Source organism: Carettochelys insculpta, chromosome 18 (assembly GCF_033958435.1).
Source record: "Carettochelys insculpta isolate YL-2023 chromosome 18, ASM3395843v1, whole genome shotgun sequence".
In the NCBI taxonomy this organism is placed as follows: Eukaryota; Metazoa; Chordata; order Testudines; family Carettochelyidae; genus Carettochelys; species Carettochelys insculpta.
In genome coordinates this window covers 4,339,381-4,361,186 of record NC_134154.1, presented here as the reverse complement: position 1 = coordinate 4,361,186, position 21,806 = coordinate 4,339,381, and the positions used below count along the sequence as shown (strand labels likewise).

The window sequence follows — 21,806 nt, the reverse complement described above, 5'->3', positions numbered from 1 at the left end:
CCCTGTTCACATTCTATGGGGACAATACATTAAGCAGCTTGCTTTCTCATTCACCGTCCTATAAATAAGCTTAACTTTTTCAGACTCCTGTTGTATGGAAGTGTTTCCACGCTCTGATCACCTTTGTTGAGAGATCCAATCTTTTGGACCTCTTCTACTAATTACTTTCTAAAAGAAGAAATGTCTACAATCAAATAGCATTTTAAGTGAGGAAGCACAATCAATTTATATGGCATTACAATATATTTAACTGTGTTTTCTGTCCTGTTCTTTAGCTATATTAATATTGAATTTACTTTTTAACTGCTGCAGTGCTTTGAGAAAATTCTTTAATTGAGCTGTTACAGTGATGCTTAGGTCTGTTATGGTAACGATACTGCTCAGGAATCAGAGAGAACATTTTTGAGAATATAAACTTACCTTCATGCTTTGAAAACAATAGAAGTAAAAATAGAAAATTTCTTTTGTAATGAAAACCTTTATGAAATTTCTGGGACAGAAGACATATGGGGACTATTGCTACATGGTCCAACTCTTCTGGAATCACCTCAGTTTTTAACAGGGTCAGCTCAGAATGGCACAAATAAGTTTGCAGTCCACGTAACATCTTAATTGTTTGACATTAGAGTGCTGAAACTTAGATGTAACATTAATGTTGTGTCAAACCATTATCATGTTACTTCAGGTTGAACCACTCTAGTCTGGCAACATCTGTAATCCAGCATGATTTTAGTTAGCCACAGGACCACTTATCATGGATGCGACCAAATTTTCTGTGGTCCCAAAAACTTTGTTTACTCCGGTACGTTCATATTAAAATAACCCTTTCAGCACGTGCAAGAAGTCTATAGAATGTAAACCGTTAGGAATAGGTATATAAATGCGAATGCACGTCCATAAAAACAGTAACCTACTCCACCACTGTTAATAAGACAGATGAGCCTGACACCTGGCAGCCTTATGAAATCTCACTCCGCCTTCGGGCGTGTGGCATTTTCCCCCTGCGTTCTCCCTGGCCGGCGGAACCTGATGTTGCAGCTGCGTGTGCCCGCCGACGGGCCGGTCCCGTGCAATGCAGGCAGGGCGGGGCTTCCGGGGGATCAGCTGACAGCGGCGGCCCAGGGAGGAGGTGCTGGAGCGCGGATTGGAGCTAGCTCGGAGCCCGAGTCTTGGCGCTGTCGTAGTTGTCCTGGGGCCGCGGCATCTGCTTCTTCGGTATGTCTGGGCGGGGAGGGTCGCGGCTGGGGACTCGGTCGTGCCTGACGCCTGCGGACAGGAAGCGGGTTGAGGAGGGGGTGTATGATGACTAGGGCCTGGGCTCTCGGCTGGATGGGGCCCGTGAGCTGGGGAAAGCTGAGTGGGGGGTGTTGCGCAGGTTCTCGGGGCCCGACAGAAGAGGCCGAAGCCTTTGGCTCTTCAGGCAGGCGCCTCCCTCCCTTTTTGTGCTCGCCCGTCCGGCTGTGGGGGGAGGGAAGGGCGAGTGGTGCGTGTGGAAGTGGGTGTTACCTCAGTGACACACGGAACTTAATGTATTTTTTGACATTTAGTTTTTAGTTTCTGGGACCATTAACTGGGTAACTCATAAGTAAGAAAAAAGTCTTGGAAATAGTACTTTATTTCAGTGTGTCTGCTCCCAAAGTCGCACGTCGCTGGCTTAGTACCTAGTTTGAATCCGGAGGGAAATAATCATTTGCACTCGCAATCCTCGCTCCGTGTGTCTATTTGTAAAAATTGTACTTGGTAAACAGTCTCTTGTCCCAGTTGCTTTTCTTTCTGTAAGAGTGTGCTGTACTCCTCTCTTTGCTTGTCTCAAATTTCACACCTTGTGGCTTTTTGTTTTTGTTTTTTTTTGGGGGGGTTTGTGCAAAACGTTTTATGATTAGATCAAAATAGACTGATACCACTTTTGGCTTTTCTTTAGTGAATTATAGAATTATAGATTTTAGGTTTATATGCAACAAGTGGGACCTCTCGATTCTTAATTTTGTAACTGAAGGAGATGATGCTTCCCAATAGTGAGATCAGGAGTCCAGTAGTGAGGTAACTTGGATTCTGTTTTCGTTTTTGCTTCTGGCTTCCTGTGTGACTATAGGGAAATAATTATTTGTGTTTCCCATTTGTAAAAATTGGGATAATTTACACTCATAATGTCTTTCAACCCCTTCGCATTATTTGTTTCTCTCTTTTTCTCCCTGGGCAACTAACATGTTTAATTAGTGGCGGTCAAAGATGTGTCTATTTATAAGTAGATTAATATATGGGATTTAGTTCTTATTTTCAAAAGTAATAATATTTGATATATTTTTATTGCCCTCTGGGTTGACTCAGTATGTTTTATACCATATGAAAACAAGCAAGTATTTGTTTATTTCAAACAAACCTCTTCTGTCAACTTATTAAAGTTCTGATAATTAGTCCACGCAGTACATTTGACAGATTTACTCCTATAAAACTTATTTCATAGTCTGATGTCATTGAATACTTCTCTGTTATTATCTAACCAACAAAAAGTCCTGTGGCACCTTATAGACTAACAGATATTTTGGAGCATAAGCTTTTGTGGGCAAAGACCCGCTTCATCAGATAATTAGCATGTATTTGCCCACAAAAGCTTGTGCTCCAAAATATCAGTCTATAAGGTGCCACAGGACTTCTTGTTGTTTTTGGACATAGACGCTAACTTAGCTACCTCTCTGATAATTATCTAACCAGTTATACCAGTTTTTTTTATCCCTAAGATTTGCCAGGGTTTAAAAAAAGTAATGTGTTCATAGGCTTCTTTCCAAGTTCTGTTTGCATCTGTTATCTATTTAATGGAAGCGAGAGAACAGAAAACAAAACAAAAATATCTTTCTCTTATCCATTTTCTTGGTGTTCACGGTAATTTTTGTATTAACAAAGTACCTTGCATTTGTATAGCACATTTGAGCAGTGGTTTCAAGATCACTTTGTAAATATGGGCCTTCATCCTGCATTGTAGTAATACTCTAGAAGGGGTCTGTCAAGAGTCCATCTGAACGAGATGTTTCAGTATTGCTGCATGGTTCCATGATGTCAATTCATTTGCAGAATGGTGTTTTAAATTGATGTTCAGTCTATATAAAGGGGCCATATCACCTAATGCTGAAAGGGATATAAAACACAGCAACATAAAAACCACAGGAGACTAGAACATGAATGATACAATGTATGTTGAATCACTTTACATAATCAGGAGGTGGGGGAAGGGAATAAAGGGACAACTAGATAAATATATGTTTAACAATTAACAGTTTTCAGCAGAAATGTACATGTAGTGAATGTCAGGAAATAAACTTACGGTTTTCATCAGACTGTCAGCAAATTTCTTCTCTTGCAGAAAAAAGTGACCTATGGCCATATTACATCCAGTAAACCCTTAAGTTGTGCAGGGGTTGCATTTCTGCAACACCTGTGTAACTCAAATTTTCGTGCAAGTCCAGGGGAGATGGGAACCATGCTGCAGCCAGGTTCCTGACTCCCTTGGGCTTGCACAGCTAGTCAGTTTCCTGGCTCCCAGAGTGTCAGGGAGTCAGGAACTAGGAGGCAGCCTGGTTCACATCTCTTTGCTGCTTGTGGGACTGGGAAATTGACCAGCTGGTCAGTTTCCCACATACCACCCCCCCCCCCCCCGCAAGCAGCGGGGGGCTGGGAACCAGGCAGCAGCCTGGCTCCAGGCTCCCCTCCACTTGCATAGAGGGGAAACTGAGCAGGGCAGTAGTGTTGGTCAGTTTCCTGGCTCCAGTGGAGGGGAGCTGGGACCAGGGGCAGCCTGGCTCTCAGCTGCCCTCCACTCCTTGGACCTCTCCTGACTCTTGGCTACTGCCCGTCACAGGAGCAGTTTCCTGCTCCTGTCAGGGGCAGCAGTCATGTTAACCTGAGACATGCTCAGCTTGATGGGCCCTATGTCTAGGGTATACTGTACACTTAAAGTTCAGAGAACTCCCTCATTGCAGATTTCAGATCTGTGTGGTGTTTTGTTTGCATGGGTCTTCCTAAACCTAGTTTCAAAAGAGAGATTTTTATTGAAATTTTTATCACCATGAAAATTCATTATTTTATAATTTGGATTGCCATATTGGCAACAAAACATTGTAATATTGTTTTAGTACATCAGAAGAAAGAAAACCCAAGAAATTTTCATCCTTCAAGTAGACAAAAATTCAAAACCCGAACGAAACAATGTCATGAAAATCTAACTAGATTTGAAAAAATTATTTCAGTTGTAGTAATCTCAAATGTAACGGCACGACCCATTGGAAGAATAAGTTTACTCATTTTACAACATTTTTTTTTAATTTGTCAGTGTGCTTTTAAATCTCATATTTAAAACGTACAGCAAAGGAGAATCATAATGAGAAAGTTCATCAGTAGTCGGTGACGTAGAGCCCAATTAGAAGCAGTTATTCTTAATGTTTAGAGGTGTTGTTCCAAAAATATTTTTATACCCTTATATCACTTAGGTGACATTATCTGTGGATGCTTTCTGTCCTGCGCTTTGAATTATTGTCCACCTGTGCTCTTGGCCATTGAGGTTTTTGGATGCTTTAATTTAAAATATCATGATCCTTATTTCCTATGAAAGTTCCTCTTAGTTTTCAGAGGCAAATCACTATCTCTGGAAAATCTCTAATTTCTCTTTGATCTGGACACTTTTTCTCTCTCATTGTCTGATGCTCCAGCCTTGTGTTTTCCGGTGCATCAATTCTCCCACTTATCTACTTTGCTCTAAAAGTGTCTTCAGAATGTATTTCCAAAATACTTTGTGGGTATCTTCTCCTGACTTGCTTCTTGAAGGTGCACAAACGAACACACCTACCTCACGTGTCTCTCCTGGTATTATTTCCTCCTCAGTTTCTCAGGCCATCTGTTGCTCTCAACTGCCATGGAACCTTCAAACCCCAGAATGCCATCTGCCTCTTAAAAGCCCCCCTTCACCTTAAGTATTCATCGACTCTTTCAATTGGACTGGCCCAAAAGAAGTGTGGATAACCAAAAGGGAGGCATATTATATCCCTCTCATATATCTTCTTGCCCCCACCTTTGCTTATTTAAGGAAAGCTGCATGAAAACATATTCCTTTTTTTAGTTCATCTGTTCCTGAGCTTTGTTCCCAGTCTCATGGAGTAATACACTGTGTTCTGAGTCATTTCCACATCAACCGGTTTGCAGTGGATGAAGACTTCAGATGGGGGAAATGAGCAGCAGGAACAGATGGACCCTTAAAAAATAAATATTTTGTTTTCCTGCACATGTCTTGATAACAAAGAACGAAGGAAGAAAAGTGGAAAAATCTTTGAAAACTTGCCCTGAAATCACAACTAAATTTTGCAGCTTCTTTTTCCTTCAGTTTCTTTAATGGTCCTAGCATTTGTGAAGTGGGACTTCATGAACTAGTCTAATGGGCAGAGGTTTGACAAACCTGTATTAGCACCTTTATACACCTAGTTATTTCTCCTTACTTTGTCTTGAAAGCAACAGTGGAACTTGAGGAGCTTATGGTGTCTCCTTCATTTGAGCCCTGAATCAAATACAAAAAAGGGCCTGTTTAATTTTATTTTTTTAAGTTTACTTCTTTGCCTAGCATTTTGTTTTAACAGGCTCAGGTAGTTGAGTGAAGCTGGTGTCATCTTAGAATTTAATGTCAAACTTCTGTGTCTGTTCTTGTTAGAGCAGAAGTGATCCAGTTATTATGGAATGATAAGATACGCTTCTTGCTCTCTGGCTATCAAATAGTGACTTTCTCTTTAATATCAAGTGTATAGAGATTGATTTTTCTACAAGACTATCTGAGTGTGCATGGTGCTTTACAAGCAAATATAAGATTACTTTTGCTCCAAAGTGTTTATTACAAAATAGGTTAAATAAGACATGGTGTATCTCAGTGAAAGACTACCATGAACAAGTAGATGGGAATGAGAGAACCTTATATGCATGTCCTGTGCAAGTTACTTGTTTTCTTATTGTTATAGTTCAATTATCTGGGTATTTTAATTGATGAATTCCTAATGGGGGATTAGATCTAAAAGAAGGTACTGAAGAGAGACTCGAAGGAGGTGCAAGTACACTGTTATTTCCAGGAGGATGGGTCAGAATGTACAAAAGCTCTTGTGTGAGAAAAGATGTGAACTGAACTGAGTCACCTAAGGGCTCAAGTAAGGTGAAGGGAGATATTGACATGAAAATTAATGTGTGGAACCCCAAATCTGTGTGGGTAAATCTTTTCCCCCAACTCTCCTTCTAAAATGTTAAATCAGTATTAAAGGCAAAGTACCATATAAGTGCACCCTGGTACTTAAACCTTAATTCCTTGCTTCACTCTTGGATTGTTTTGTTACTGGGGTTCTTTTAATTTCATTATTTAGGCAAGATAAGCTAATGCTGGTAAAGATTCTGGTAGAATGGATGTATAAAAACAACGAAAATTGTTTTTTAATTTGCAGTTCAGGATTGGTAGTGTTTCTACCTGTGCTGTACTAAGGAATTTTTTTAATGTACAGCAAACTTCTGATGAGGGTAATGAAGCCAGGCTGTGCAATGCTGAGAGGCAGCATGCATTAAAGCATGGTAGTTCTGAACACTGAGTCCTTCGGGGACCCCATGCAAAATGATGTAACTGAAAGAAAAAACTCTGTAGAAATAAATCTCTTCTCCTTCCCCATTTATTCTGTTGTGGCATCATTGATGCAATACTTTAATTGGACTCAGGCTTGACACGTTCTTAGTCCTGCAGTGGAATTATATTGTATGGAAAGAACTCTGCGATAAAAGCTGGAGAGACTGAAGTTTTGGTTTAGAATTCCTTATGTGTGCATGCTTCAGCATCAATTAGGAAGCTGAGGTGACTTTTCTAGTACTTGTGGGGTAAGTTTTTATGAAAGGGTCTAGTTGCTCTTTCCAATTACTTAATTTCTTTGCATTTGTAAAAGTTGTGGACGGTTGTCTATCTCACATGGGTATCTAAATGTTTATATGTTCAGCATCTTCATATGAGTTCCTTGTTTTTCTCATGGAAAGTGCAGTAAACTAAGATTTAAATTGTTCTTCCATAGTTAATTTTGACTGACTCAGCAAGTATAGGTTTGTTCTTGATTTTTGCAGAGTAGTTTTGTATTTGTATTGGACAGCAAGAGTATCTCTCTTTATTCCCTGACATGTACGTACCTTGTGCCTGTGCTATCTCTATTTTTTTAAATGCTTTGGGATTCACATCGTGGGACTCCTATACTGAGTGTAATGGCAGTTCAGTTATCTTTTAATAGAAAGAAACAAAAAGAGAGAGAATCCTGTTGCACAGTTGTACACAATGTTCTTAATAGGTAACAAGTTAACATGACCAGTCAAGAGCATGTGAGCTGTGCAAACAATCGGGATGTTTGGTCCTCAATATCCTAGGTGCTGCCGCAACATAATTGTTAGAAACGTTTACTGCTCATTTCTACCCACAGCTTTAGCAGCAACAAGATGGGTAGATAAAAACCAAGGGTGCTTCAAAATATACTGGATTTTTAAAATTTCAATATAGATTGATATTTTTTTTTGATATTGGTAATTCATTTAAGCTGTAAATCTGTTATATTTAATAATATCAAATTAAATAAAAAAATTAAGCAGTTCATGTTTGCTGCTGAGTTTTAAAGAAAGTAAGACAACTAGACTGTCATAGTTTAAGCATCTGGAACCAAAATTTGTTGAGATATTAAACCAGATTTTGACAGCAGACTCTGCACCTGTAGAAGAAGGGCAAACTTTTTAAATTTTAGTTAATTCAAATAGTTCTGTTCAATAGCTAGTTCAGTCAAAGTTAAGAAGCCAAAAGGCAGGAAAGCTTATTTTCATCTCCTAGTGTAGGCAAAAAAATCAGGTATGGGTAGAAAAGATCTACTGGTTCTAAAATCTTGAAGGGCATGGTGACCAGAGACATTCATTTGTTTCCTAACTGTAGATAATATTTTCCTTTGTTTTAATAACTCAGGTAGTATCAAATACAAAATATTATTGATAAATTTTTTTCTTATGTGTCTCGTACGTTTGATAGTCCTATTTAATAACTAAGATGTAAAGTCCTGTTTTATTTGTACATTTTAAATGAATTCCAATCAAACACCAAAAGGAGCTTGACAGAAATCACAAGCAAAACAAAAAATTTTTTCCTAACACAATCATCTGTGCCCATAAATGTGTAAAAATTAAAATTTTCCATATATGTAAATTAAGTTGTATAATGGCTTAAATAAATGTGTGTGGCTACAGTGCATCGCATAGTGAGCAAAAAGTAGTATGAAATTTAGTACAAAGACTCTGTTCAGTTACAAATCACCATATTTTAATTTTTACCAACTGGTAGGAATTAACCTGTATCTGGAAAAAAAACTAAAAAGATACCATTGGAAAATGCATCTAAAATTGATTATTTAAATCAATTAATTGTGATGTGAGTATCACTTCCATCCATGTTCCTTTCCCAGACTCTCGGTAGCCTGAATTAATTGACATTAAAAAAAATCCTAGGTGTACTGAATGACCAGTATGTTTAACCTAAGATGGAAGGGCGAAAAAAAGGCCTATAATTTTCTTGTAAACCTCACTGACTTCTAGAAGATATGGGTGTTTTTGCTCTCTGAACATGGTTTTGTTAAACTCCTTTTCAGGCTGTGTTTAGACATATGTGTCCCATACTAAATTTTGGGGAAAGTACATATTATTAAATGAACATATATCCACAATACACTGTTGTGAATATTACTCAACAGCAGTTACTCTTTACAATAAGATGGAGATAGGAAACCTGTCTTAATTTTCAGCCTTGGGTTGAGTGTGCTCGTTAGTCGTTACACCTGGAATTTTAAAATGTCAGTGAGGTCAGCAACTAAGCTATCTTGATTATCAGTTGTACAGCTTACCTCTTAAAAAAAGACTCCTCTTGACTGCCATAAAATTGAGATATTGGACTCTGATATCCAAATTGCTTGGGCAAGTAATCTTAATATTTTTAATATCTTAATATTTTCCCCTTCTGGTTTCAAATAGGACAAGAATATAGCTCGTAATGCAAGTGGAATTTTTCTTTCTCTGTCTCATAGGATTCCAATTGGAAGATTTTACTGACCTTGGATCTGATTAATTCCTGAGGATGGCAAGTAAAGGGCCCACAGCATCTACATCCACTGAAAACTCCAGTACTGGAGGGACCAGTGGCAGCAGCAGTAATGGTGCTGGGGACAATACCAATCAGGACAGCACTTTTGAATGTAACATCTGTTTAGACACTGCCAAGGATGCAGTTATCAGCCTGTGTGGGCACCTCTTCTGGTCAGTATACTGTTTTTCTTAGGTAGTCCAGAATATGTGGGCTGGGACAAGCACACTTTTATCACCCCGGAGCTGAGGATGAAACAAGTTTAAATGTCAGCTGAAATGTTCGCCTTTGTCATCTTAAAATGTGAATTGGATTATTAACCTGGAATTGAATGCAGTAAACAAAAACTTGCTAAGTTACTGTTCTGCCTCTGAATCCCTTTTTCTGTTTAACACCAGCCTGGAGCAGCTACATATTTGTCTCTTAATTTTTCTTTTTTGTAGCTCTCTGGTTTGCTGTTGTAAAAACTCAATTGCAGAGCCACGACTGATAGACATTTGGCAGAGCAATAGTAGTCTCATTCATGCCTACTGGCTTGGCACAAACCCGTGGTTTGGGTCTAAAATCCTCAGTAACTGATCCAGACCCGGAACTGCATTGCACCTTGTGTTTTGAAGCAGGCTCTGGAATTATGAGTTTTTCAGCAAAGTTTACTCTCACCACAGGCTTCTTTTTGCTGCTAGTGCTGACAGCAATGTTGTCGAGAGCCCATTTTTCTTGAGGTTATTTTTCTTTCCCCATGCCACCATGGTAACCGCACTACATTTCAGGTCCACCATCTGTCAAGTTTGGGCAGATGTCCCACCAACACAATAAATATTAAGCTTCCTATGTGTCTTGTTCAGGCTTGAGCATTGAAGTAGATTGCCTTGCTTTCCCATAAGTGGTTTGCAAGGTGTCTTTTGCCTCAAGTGTTACTAGTTGAAAGATGGAATGATACAGGAAATATCTTCCCCCTTTTTAAAAATGTAACAGTTTATCAAGGGTTAATATTGCTAGTTGTCTTGTTCTTTCAACTCTGTGCATTAACTTCAGTCTTTGGTTAGCCTGTCTGGTTGTGTGGCAGTAAGCATGCAGAATCTGGCTTCTGGTGTCAGCACATCAGCTGGAGGTCCCTGTTACAAGGCTTTACTTACAATAGAACCTTCCTGTGATAACAGCTTTTTGAGGAAACTACCTCAGTGGGATAACTTTGCATGAGGATTGAAGGCTCACACTTTGGGAGGACTGTCTGCATATTGTTTATACCACTGGGAGAGCAATTGATTGCAGTGTCTTTTGATAAGCAGTCTTATGTTGTGGCCTATTTTTGTTTAGTTTTGACTTTTGAAAAAGTTGCCACAAGGACTTTGATTTGAAGTTAAGTGCCTTAAAGGAGGAGTTAGCCCTGCTCTGTTCCTCTTACTTCATGTCCATTTTAGAATTAACAGCATGCTTCATAATGTATGTTTCTTCCTACCCATCTCAATTTTAGACATGTGTTCCTCCCTTAATTCTTGAGATCCAAACATTATAAATCTGGCATCATTCTAACTTGCATCTTTGCCAAGTATATGAGCTCATGGGATCAGGGATCAGAATCTGTGCAAGAAGGGCCAGAAAGATGAATTTAAGTTCTGGCGTATTGCTTCTGTGCAAGTGTATAAGGTTGTAGAACTCCTAGATGGTACAAGTGCAGGGTCCAAGAGTTGAAGGTACAGAAACCACATCAGGGTAACCTGGTGTCAGATACTGTAAACTAGAGAACCTAAAGGAGATCTTAACTGTGGCTGTACTTTCAGAAGTTCAGTTTGTTCTAATTCAAAGTTACAGTGCTGATATTGCTGGATTCTTTAACCTCCTGCTTTCTCAGGTGTGCTCTCCCCAATATACTCTTATTTGCCAAATCTCAGTGTGAGTTACTAAGTACATTTTTTTTCCTTTTCTCTCTTTCTGCCTGTGATCAAATCGCCCTGGGAATACCAACAGTTGGCCTTGTTTACACCAGGTAAGATGGTTGTCTTTTTACTTTGTCTTTCATCAGCTCCTATTACACAATAACCCCCTCAGCCCTCCAGGGTATTCTGTCAGAAACTGCAATGTCCCCTTACTCTTGTAGGCACACTTCCCTCTCTCCAGGGCAGCTAGAATGCACTAATGAAACTTAACATGCAATAATTTGCAATCCGCTTTTCCAGGGAAAGAAAAGCGTAGACCAGAAGTCTCTTTTCAGTGTCTTAGCCACTCAGATATTTCAGTGATCCAGAGAGGAGAGGTTTCATATGAGAACTAAAGTGCTTTAGTGTCTCTTGCCACACTTACTATGTAAGAATTATAGAAATTAGAAATGAGATGAGAATAGTCCTTCCCCAGGTCAGGGCAAGGCTGTTTCTACGGTGTAGTTGTTGGAGTTTTCACCAGCCAAATTGCAAAGTTACGTGTCTGCAAGTGGGATACAGCATTTACCAGTGAGGTAAAATCCCGTTTAATTGGTTCATCAGTTAAATGGTAGGTTTAACTGGTTAACCAATTAAAAGAGGTCAGTGCAACTCTGGACTGGCTGGAACGTCCCTTCCCTGTGTATGCCACTGCCATGGGCAGGGGAAGTGGGGAGAGACTCAAGTGTGGCCAGAGCAGTTCCAGTCCCTTGTGCGCTGCAGGCAGGAACGCTTCAGCCAGGAAGAGCAGCCCCAGTCCTGGTATGCCACATGGAGGGGCACTCCAGCCTGCCTGGAGCTGCTCCAGTCCTTGCTGGTTAACTGTAACCAGTAAGCCTCATCTATTTCGGACAGGGGTGGGGAACCCTCAGTCCTGGATCGCATCTTGTCTGGATCCCAAGCCTTGGGGCTCCTCTCCATAGAATCCAGCCCATGGCAGGTGGAGGGTTTGGAGCCATGGGCCAGATCAGGAAAGCAGTGGTCCTGATCCAGACTGTGGACTCTGCTGGGGGTTAGGAGCAGAAAGCAGTTGCGGGCTCTGCTGCTGGGCAGTGCTGTTTCTCCCAGCTGAGAGAAGGGAGGGGAAGCAGCAAGGGACCTTGGCAGCCTGCCTGGAGGCATCTCACCAACCAGAGCAGTGGAGGGTGGTGCCTGGGAACACGGGGAGAGGGGTGCAGTGCCATGTGTGTCATGGGGTGCTGCAAAGGTAAGTGCACCCCATTTCTTCCATCCAGATTTCTCCCCCCACCCCTGCCCACTCTGGCCCCCTGCCTCCCAGATCCCTCAATTCCTAACCTGCTCCTGCATCCTCCCTCCTACCAAGGCACTATAGCCCTGGCCCCGAAACAGTTGGGGACCATGCCAGTGAGGCGTCCTCTTCCCTTTTTGTTTTGCTTCTCACTTCTGTGGCCCTCCACTGATTAGTCTGTGTCAGGGTCCCCCAACCTGAAAAAGGTTCCCCACCTCTGGTTTAGGATGAGGCGTACCAGTTAAACATTAACATCCCAACAGTATACTATACTAAATTATAGCAGGTACCGCCCAAATCTGAGGCACTTTGGCATTTCTAAATAGTAGGCAGTTTTCCACCTTGTTTTTCCGAAGAGTTGTAGAATTCTAATTGATATGGCTGTGAGAGAGACATTTTCATGTTGCTTTTTTCCATTGTTCTCATAGTGCCTTAATTATTTTAATTTTTCTCTCTGTAGTGGTTAGAGACCAGGCCAAACAGGCAGGTGTGTCCAGTATGTAAAGCAGGAATCAGTCGAGATAAAGTTATTCCCCTGTACGGAAGGGGTAGTACTGGGCAGCAAGATCCCAGGTAAGGAAACCATAACACTAATTTATTGTATAGTTCATGTGTCAGATAAGAGATGGTCAACACTTAAGAGGAGGTGATATGTCTGCCAAGTACATCCTGGCTCTCCCCAGGCCTGGATTCCCACACCTTGTTTCTTGCTTTTCTGTGGAAATCTGTTTTGAACTTGAATTGAACTCTAATTGCTAATTGAAGATCACACATTGTATCAGATTATTGGTCTAGGGCAGCTTGCACAGAAGGCTTATGGTGCTGATCATAGTTTTCAAGTTCGCTTGATCGTGAAATGTACCAAGGATGTTGCTGCACAGAAATGTAGAAATTCAGTTTGAATTTGGAACTGACGTTTCAACTAACTGGTAGGCCTGCTGGCTCTTGTTAGGTCTGCGCACAACTCTGCTGCAATAATGCAGTGGTCTCTGGACATCTCTGATAGAGCAATTAGTATTTGTTCTAGTTTACTAGCCAGGCCGTGACAGAAAACTTTTATATCTGATATCTCTATACTCATGCTAACTGTCTTTCCTCAGAGAGAAAACACCACCACGACCACAAGGACAGAGACCTGAACCAGAGAACAGAGGGGTAAGCGATTTGAAGGGGAAAGATTGGATTAGGTTTGGGGAGGAGGGAAACTAACTGTGGAGATCCTTTTATATTACCTGTTGTCAGTCTCTTGGTACCTGATGTGTTGTAGGTTCCTCTATATCATGAATTATGACTTTAATCAAGCTTTCCAGTTAAAATGTACAGTACGGTGTGGCTGGGGATGTTATTTTTCATAATCAGAACAGGCTCTCTAGGTGGTAGTGATGTGGTGGCTTCTGAGAGTGGCTCTGGACATCTCTTCTTTTTGTCAAATGACAGCTACCTTGGAAATGTACAGCATGTGTGTGAATACTTCTGCTACTGTATGCTAGAGGCCCCAAAGTGTGGGGTTCACCCTCTTAAGGGTCAGGGAGGCACAGTGAGGTCCAGGCTAGCTTCTGTGAGGGATGGGGAGAGAATACCTTCCAGCCCTTGTCCACCCCCGCCTCTTCTCCAGTTCTGCGCCCAGCTGTAGCCCCAGCTCCCAGCCCCGCGTCTGGTCCCATCCCCAGCCCTGCACCGGCCTTGCTGCTGCTCCATTCCCAGCCTGGGGCCGAGGCTTGGGGCCAGGTTGGGAGTGGAGCTGTACTTTGGCCATGGTGCCCAACTGCCAGCTGCTGCAACCCTGCGCCCTGTGACAGCCTGGCTGTGGCCCTGCTCCCAGACCTAGAACACCCCCCAGCTGCAGCCTTTTCCCCTTTATTCATGTCTGTGCCCATGCCTTGGAGCTGCCATCTCCAGAGGATGAAGTTGTGGACAAAGGAAAGGGAGGCTAGATGCTCAGAAGTTTGGGAACCGCTGCTGCATGCTGGTATCCACTTCACTGTAGGACATTACTTTCCCATGTATATGTATGCACACCCCAAATGGGGGAGTGGTGGTGTATGTATATGCAAACAGCAGCCATTGGATTACAAATGTATGCAAACACTGAATTATTAATAACAGGCTATAGGTGGGGAACCAGTTATGAGGGTAGCCCAGAGTTTGCTAGCTTAGTGAGAAGTGAGCGTGACCTGATGAAACACTTGCATATTTCCATGTAATTCAGCTTCAAGTCCCCAGAGAGCACTCCTATATCTCATTGCTTCAAACAAACAGCCCTGCTGGGTATGACTAAGGAACATTTCTGCATTAACTAAATGGGACCTCAGTAGTTCTCTCTCCGTGGGGAGTTGCATTCTTATTAAATCAGCTGCTGTGTCTCGATAGAACCATTTGGCAGGTGCTGTCATTTATCAGAGGAATCTGGCAAAAAGACATTGCAGCAGTGGTGCAGCTTCTCCAGTTGCTGAAACTGCAGGAGTTGCCATGCTGAATCTGGTCCCCGTTGTAAGGAATTGATGACAATACTACTGACAACATAAGCAAGAGAGTCAGAATATTTACTAATCAAATCAAGGGGTCAATCATGAAACTCTCTAGGCCTAAGAATTATATCAGTGAGATCAGTTCTATATATTCTGAAGGGTAAATGGTTAAAACTAGGGAAGAGTTTCTCAACCTTTTTATATGAAATACCCCTTTCAAAAAATTGTAAGTGCCCCCAGACTTCTCTCACATAACCCTAAGGGTATGTATAACACCAGTTGAGAAATATTGTTCTAAAGTAATTTTGAGGTCTTGAAACAAGTGCCATTCAACCTTTCCAGATTACTGTACCCTTCAAAGGAGTCAGATTTGTTTTGCATGCCACCAAGTTACACCTCACTTAAAAACTACTTACTTACGGAAACATGCAAAGCTATCACAGAAGATGACTGCAGAAAACTTGCTGACTTTCTACCATCTAATTAAAAAATAAATGAACTGGAATGAAATATTGTACTTACATTTCAGTGTAAGTTTCATGAAGCAATAGAAACAAGTCACTGTGTGAGTGAACTTTTAGATTGTACTGACTTTACAAGTGGTTATTATGTAGCCTGTTGTAAAACCAGGCATGTATCTAGATGAGTTGATGTACCCCATGGAAGACCTCAGTGTACCCCAGCTGAGAAACACCTGAACTAGGGTATTCTCCAGAATTGATACTATTAGTATAATTCTGAGACAAGAAGGTAATCTGCTGTGGATTGATGGAGTCTAGGATTTGGGTAACTCTTCTCCCACAGCCATTCCTTACAGTATCGTCGTTTCTTAAACATTGCATCCATTTTTAGGATATGGCTAGATTAACTCTACAGTTTTGCTTTGGAGCCTGTACAGTGATACTGGATCATAAAGGATCCCTTACTTTGCACCTCTTCCTCCTTCAGTGTCATATTTCCCTGCATTACATTGTTATAACCTGTATTGTAGGCTCTTTGGGCCAAGAACTCTTCCCCTTCAGCCCCATAAAGTTTCCTATGGTGCAATAGGAACACAGTTTTAAAGCAACAGTGCATGGCACTTTACATCAAAAGGTGCAATATTGGATAATTTTTCGTGTTGCTTTTGTTGTAGATTGATGGATAGTAAATATGGACTCAATTATTATATTTTTAAAAGCGGTGTCAGAGGTGTCCAATGATATAAACTATGATACAATCTCAGATATGTGGTAAGAGAATTATGAAAACATTTAGCATTTGCTAATCTGTAACCCTCAAACATGAGCTGCAGGGAGGTATGGGGCCATGTGGACACAACATGAACACTTCCAGACAGTTTGATCCTAATTTAACTCAAAGAAGCTCAGTGACAGGGAACAGTTGTTTACATGACCGTGTGTTTCACTTCCTTTTTCTTTTCTGCAGGGATTCCAGGGTTTTGGATTTGGAGATGGTGGCTTCCAAATGTCATTTGGAATTGGGGCATTTCCCTTTGGTATATTTGCTACAGCATTTAACATAAATGATGGGAGGCCTCCACCAGGTACTATGCATATTAGTTTCTGGGAAAATCCCAAAAGAGAATACATTTCATATAGGTTAACTTGTATCTCTCAAGCAAATAACCTTTTAAATCAATAACTTGTCTGTATGCCAAAGTCAACCAGTGAAATAGCATACAGTGTTGGTGTGCTGTAGAACTAATCGTTTTAAGAGTGAACAACAAAGCGAAAATATTCTTTGCTGTATATGTTTTTATATAAAAAAGCTAACATTTTAAAGTTTTTTTTCCTGGTGGTTTTACAATGGAAAATACCAGCATATGATGTCTCTCTTTTTGCTGAAGGAGTTTGTGGAGGATTGGACAACTGGAGAGGGATAGTGATATTGCAGGTTCAACAGCTTTTGACAAAAAATGTTTGAAAACGGTCTGACTGAATTCTTTCCCATCAAGTAAGAACTGTGAAAGGCCCCGTCAGTGATCTGAGAACTGTCACTACAGTCCTCCAAAAGCTTCTGCAGGAAGACCAAACAAGTTGAGATCTGAATTTCTAGCACTTTTAAAATTAATGAAATATATTATATTTTGTGTATGTAGGAGACCTTTTTTATGTCTCTGTATACTGTGAAAAGAAGAAAACCCAGGAATGCTGCTTTCATTGCTTTGCAGTTCATCTTCAGGGTGGTCACCTATATACTACAACAAATAACTTCCTGGTGAATGAGTAAGAAGTCTTGTGGTACCTTATAGACTAACAGATGATATTTTAGAGCATAAGCTTTATAAGGTGCCACAAGACTTCTCGTTTTCAAAGCTACAGACTAACACGGCTACCTCTCTGATACTGCTGAATTATTAATGTCAATGCTGTCAGTTTGAGTAAAACCAGTGGCCTCATTCTAAGGATTACCAAATACCCTGTAAAACTGAAATCGTCCTCCTCTGCCAGTATTCAAACTGCCTGTTTTGGGTAGAAAACCTACAGGACAACATCTCTGGGGTGCCTGTATTACATTTTTTAGCCAGTAGTCCCTCCATGTATTTCATTTGAAATAATGAGAAAATTGAACTAGGTTATTAAGCTCTGCTTAAGGGCTGGTAAGTTGTATACTCTTTGGCAACTTCACTTAGCCCATTAGTTGTACATAGCTTTGTACCATCTGCTTGCATAAGTGTGTCTGTTCAGAGCTAGATCCTGTTGGTTTGTGCTGGTGTGAGCTAAATAAATACATAAGAATGACCATATTGTGTCAAATCCCTAGTACATCTAGCTCAGGAGCCTGTCTGCTGGCAGTGGCCAATGGTTAGATGCTTCAGGGAGAATCAACAAAACAGGAAATCAAGTGATTCATTCCTTGTTATCCACTCCATGCTTTTGGCAATTAATATCTGCCATTAATTCCTTTAAATATCTCTTGTTCATCTGCAGGCTCAGTACAGGTTGAACCTCTCTAATCCTGAACACTGTCATCCGGCAACATCTGTAATTCAGCATGATTTTAGTTACCTGGATGACCTCTTATCATGGGTGTGGCCAAGTTTCCTGTGGTCCTATAAAGTTTGTTTACAGCAACCAATTCTGGCTCTGTGTTCTGTGTGTGTTATTTAGGTATAATTTACCCCTAAATGTCTTGTGAGAGCCCAGTAAATAGTGGAAGTGTTAGTAATGCTGCTGGACAATATTGACCTCCTGTGGTCCAGCATATTCTCTCATCTGGCAATGCTCAGGTCCTGAGTATGCCAGATTAGAGAGGTTCAACCTTTACTGTGTTCCAGCAGGATGCTCAAATTTTCACTCCTTTGAGCTTCCCACTAGTTCTATTGGGTTACGACTCCCATTTAAGATTTTCTGTCTGTTTATAGCTTGCTTATTGTGAATTATCTTCCTCTTGTGGAGCAAAAGGACTGATGGAAAGATTTCAGAACTCTGTAGTGTAGAAACACCTGGCGTAGGCAGACTGACTTCAGCATTATTTTCTGTGAATTTGTAGGAGGGCTGCCTGCTGGCATAGGGTCACATTGAGGACTACTCAAATCTGGCTTTGTGGCTCTGATATTTTATGTTCCTTCCTAATTCCCAGAGTGGGCAAGGTAACAGAATCATTCCTGTAACAGGGAAATTTTTCCAGCAGCAGTCTGTTAGCTGGAGGGTTCATTTCTAGTCTCTTTAATCTTGTGGCTATGCTAGGTGCAATATATACTACATCTCGATGAGAAAGAACTCACCTGTTTTTACTTCCTGTTTTTCAGCTGTTCCAGGGACTCCCCAGTATGTGGATGAGCAGTTCCTGTCCCGTCTCTTCCTGTTTGTGGCTTTGGTGATCATGTTCTGGCTGTTGATTGCCTGACTCTGCACTATACCCTGTATATTCATCGTCATCAGGGTCTCTGAACTAGTTAAAAACTGCTCCCCCATCCCACTTTAAACTCTTGGTGTCTGGTTCCATCGCTAATCACAGGTTCCAGGAATCAGTGGTGCCACAACACTTTGAGGAATTGCATATTGCATCAGAACTTTGGAATTAAATAATGGTTAACAAGCATGTCTTACCTCAGTCATGTCACATACCGCTGGTATCCAGATACAACCGTGGACCTAGCTTTGAGCTTCACTCTCAAAGGGAGCATTGCTTTGAAATACTGTGCCAATCAGCTGGGACAGGTTTATGTGGAAGGCACTGGTACTGAAGGAGTATGGGCGGGTGAGGAAAGGAATCTACTGCATTGTTCATCAGTATCACTTGTGTAGTATCCATGATGGGAAAGAAATGCATCAATTGAAGTTCCAGAAAGTCATTTAAATCTTCTTATATTGAAGTTCAGTTCTTGCCAGAAGATATTCTGCAGCACAAATAAGAAGTCTTGGGTAGAGTATCTGCCTGAAAATGGAATCTGCTTTGCAGACTAGTGTTCTATACCTGCTGTTACTCACCAGAGTTGTGAAAAGTCTGTGGCACTTGAGTGGCTGTAATAGGATCGGTTAAGAAACTTCAGCCTAAAATTTTAAAAATAGTCTGAATTTTCTTGAGCTAACCCCTTCAAAATTCTCTCCTCATGGGGTTGGTGGACTGCAGAGTACCTCTCTGGCCATATGCAGTGCTGTTCCTCCGTGATAAAGCAGTGTTGTTTGGCTTTACGCATAGATAGTACCCTCATAATTCTGTTGCTGTAACTGTGCTCAAACTGAGAGACTCCCAGGACTATTGTGTACTCTGAATAAAATAATTTTACAAGTCTGAGATGAGCTTGTTTGCGGGGAGGGGCCACAATAGCGATTTCTTAAGTGAGTTTTGAGATTAACTTTTCAAACAGTTCTTTTGGGGGAAAAAGTGAAATCTAACCTTTTCCTATGAGGTGCAACTGTAAGGAATAGTGCAAAGAGCACTGCCTGTATGCTAGTGCACAGTGCTTCCAGCCTCTAAGGAGTGGCTGTAGAGCATGAGCTGCTGCAGATTTACCAAAGATTAATTTGAAGAGCGGGTGATGACGAATACTTTTATGCCAGAGGAAGAGGCTCACAACTCTGAAAGCAAAATTCTGTTGGGTATAAAGCTTTAAAAAAGTGTTTTCTGATTGATCTTCTAGATCCACGGTACCTGAACTATGAGGGATGTACCTGTTTGACTTTCTTCTAACTGGACACTTTCAAAAGGATTCTCCTCTGTTTTTATTTTGGGATACTGTTTCTTTGCCTCAGATCATTAATAGAGACTGACATCTGTGGAAAATAATGTTACGACTTCCTGGGCAATAAATCATGATATTTGACAAAGCAAATCAATATGTAGAAGCTCACTAACTTGCTTCAGGAGCTAGCATTTTATCATGTACAAGTGTGAAGTGCCTGGGCAGGACAGCCATGATAAATAGCAATGAAACTTCCTTCACTAAACACATGGTGTTAGCTACCTGTAGCATGATGGTGTGGGGTGATAAGTTGGAGTTTTGTTTGCATGCCCCTGAAGTCTCAGCAAGCAGAATTTTGCAAAGCTGGCTTCTACAATGACTCAGGGTCTGGTTGAGTCCCTCTATTGTGTATAAGTAATTGAAGTGCTGCTTGAACAGTGCAGACACTTTGGAAGCTTCATGCCTTCTCGTTTAATTCTATAATTCATTTTTTTGGAAATTAAATGCATTTTAGCAGCTGGACATATTATGAAGCTCTTTCACTGCTTTGATGTTTTATTGGGAGGCAGCTCCACCTGCTGGCAAAAAGGGAAAGTTTTATCTTCTTGCGTAAAAGGGATTTTACTTCCTTCCCTTCTACATTATTCTGAGAAACTGCTACAGCAGGAAAGTTGTGTGTTCTTCTGAAAGTAATCTGGTATAAAGATTATGTCTTCAATGGTTTTATCCTTTCAAGATGACTGTGAAATTTAGCTGTAACAGGAACAAAAGGGGTATTAAACCAGACTTAGCTAACATTTGTTTTTAAAATAGAAAATTCTAAGCTTAATTTTTCCAGTTGCTCTTGAGAAGCTGAAGGTGTACAGCCTGAACTGGCTGCAATGGTGGGACTTAGTCATTAGTTTCCTGGCAGTCCAAGAATGAGATAGCTTAAGTATTAATGCTTCTGACTCTTTGTGTGCATTTTGTATTATAATTTCCCCTCCCTTGTATTCAGACTGCACATGGCCTGCAGTTAGAGAAAGACCGCACATATAGTGCAACCCTTTTACTGTTCACTAATTTTCACTGTTGTGAAAGTGATTTAGAATAAAAAATGGTTTTACATTCACCTAAGTTTATGTGGATTCCTTTTCTGTAATGGGGGCTTTTGCCTTTTGCTACTTGGAATTGACACTATAGTAAGAAGGACTGTGAACGGTGGCAGAAAAAAGTTATTTTGTATTTCCCTATTGTGGAAAATGTTAGTAGTCTTAGTACTTAGCAGAGTTAGCTGTTAGTACAGCTGCTCTGTGGGATATATGCCTCAATCCAAGAAGGAACCAGCTGTTGCTGTCTTCTGAGAAATGGCAGTATGTAAGACCAGTGGATGTGGGAGGGTTGGATCTTTGGCAGGAAGGAATAAACCTTTGACCTTAGGGGCTAAAGCCATATGCTCTAAGGCAAGAGGTAAAAGCCTGTTAGGTATCAGCTCAGACCACAATGCAGAAACTTTCATCTTGCTTGTTAGGGGTCTCAGTACCTCTGGGGTTAAAAATTAAATAGTCTTTGAGGTTGCTGTTGCGTCAACTTTGAGGGATATCCCATGTACTCACTCATCCTTTTGCACAGAGTATGTCAGGTATAATAAGTTGGAGTGGAAGGTGTTTTTTGTATAACATATTCATGAGCTGTTTATAAGGCTAAACAGACCAGTTGTGAAGTTGAACTATGCTTCTTCGAATACAGAAAGGGCCAGTGGATTTGGGGGGCGGGGGAAAGGAACAGGCATCCTCTTGGTTTAAGTCTCTTGAGGAAAATAACATTCCTGGAACTGAGGAAACGATCTTGCATCTTAGGTCAGCACTGGTCTTTTTTGCAATTCTGCCTAGACTCCATCTTGCCC

At 40.9% G+C, this 21,806-nt stretch overlaps 1 protein-coding gene across 1 annotated transcript; it reads left to right on the top strand.

The window, feature by feature from the left end:
• Positions 1-1,110: 1,110 nt before the first annotated feature.
• Positions 1,111-21,032, top strand: RNF185 (ring finger protein 185). Its single transcript, XM_075012862.1, has 7 exons — positions 1,111-1,215; positions 9,102-9,330; positions 11,126-11,144; positions 12,783-12,895; positions 13,423-13,477; positions 16,219-16,336; positions 18,545-21,032. The coding sequence occupies exons 2-7, from the start codon at positions 9,152-9,154 to the stop codon at positions 18,640-18,642; spliced, it is 582 nt and encodes a 193-aa protein (XP_074868963.1). The 5' UTR covers positions 1,111-1,215; positions 9,102-9,151; the 3' UTR covers positions 18,643-21,032.
• Positions 21,033-21,806: the final 774 nt, after the last annotated feature.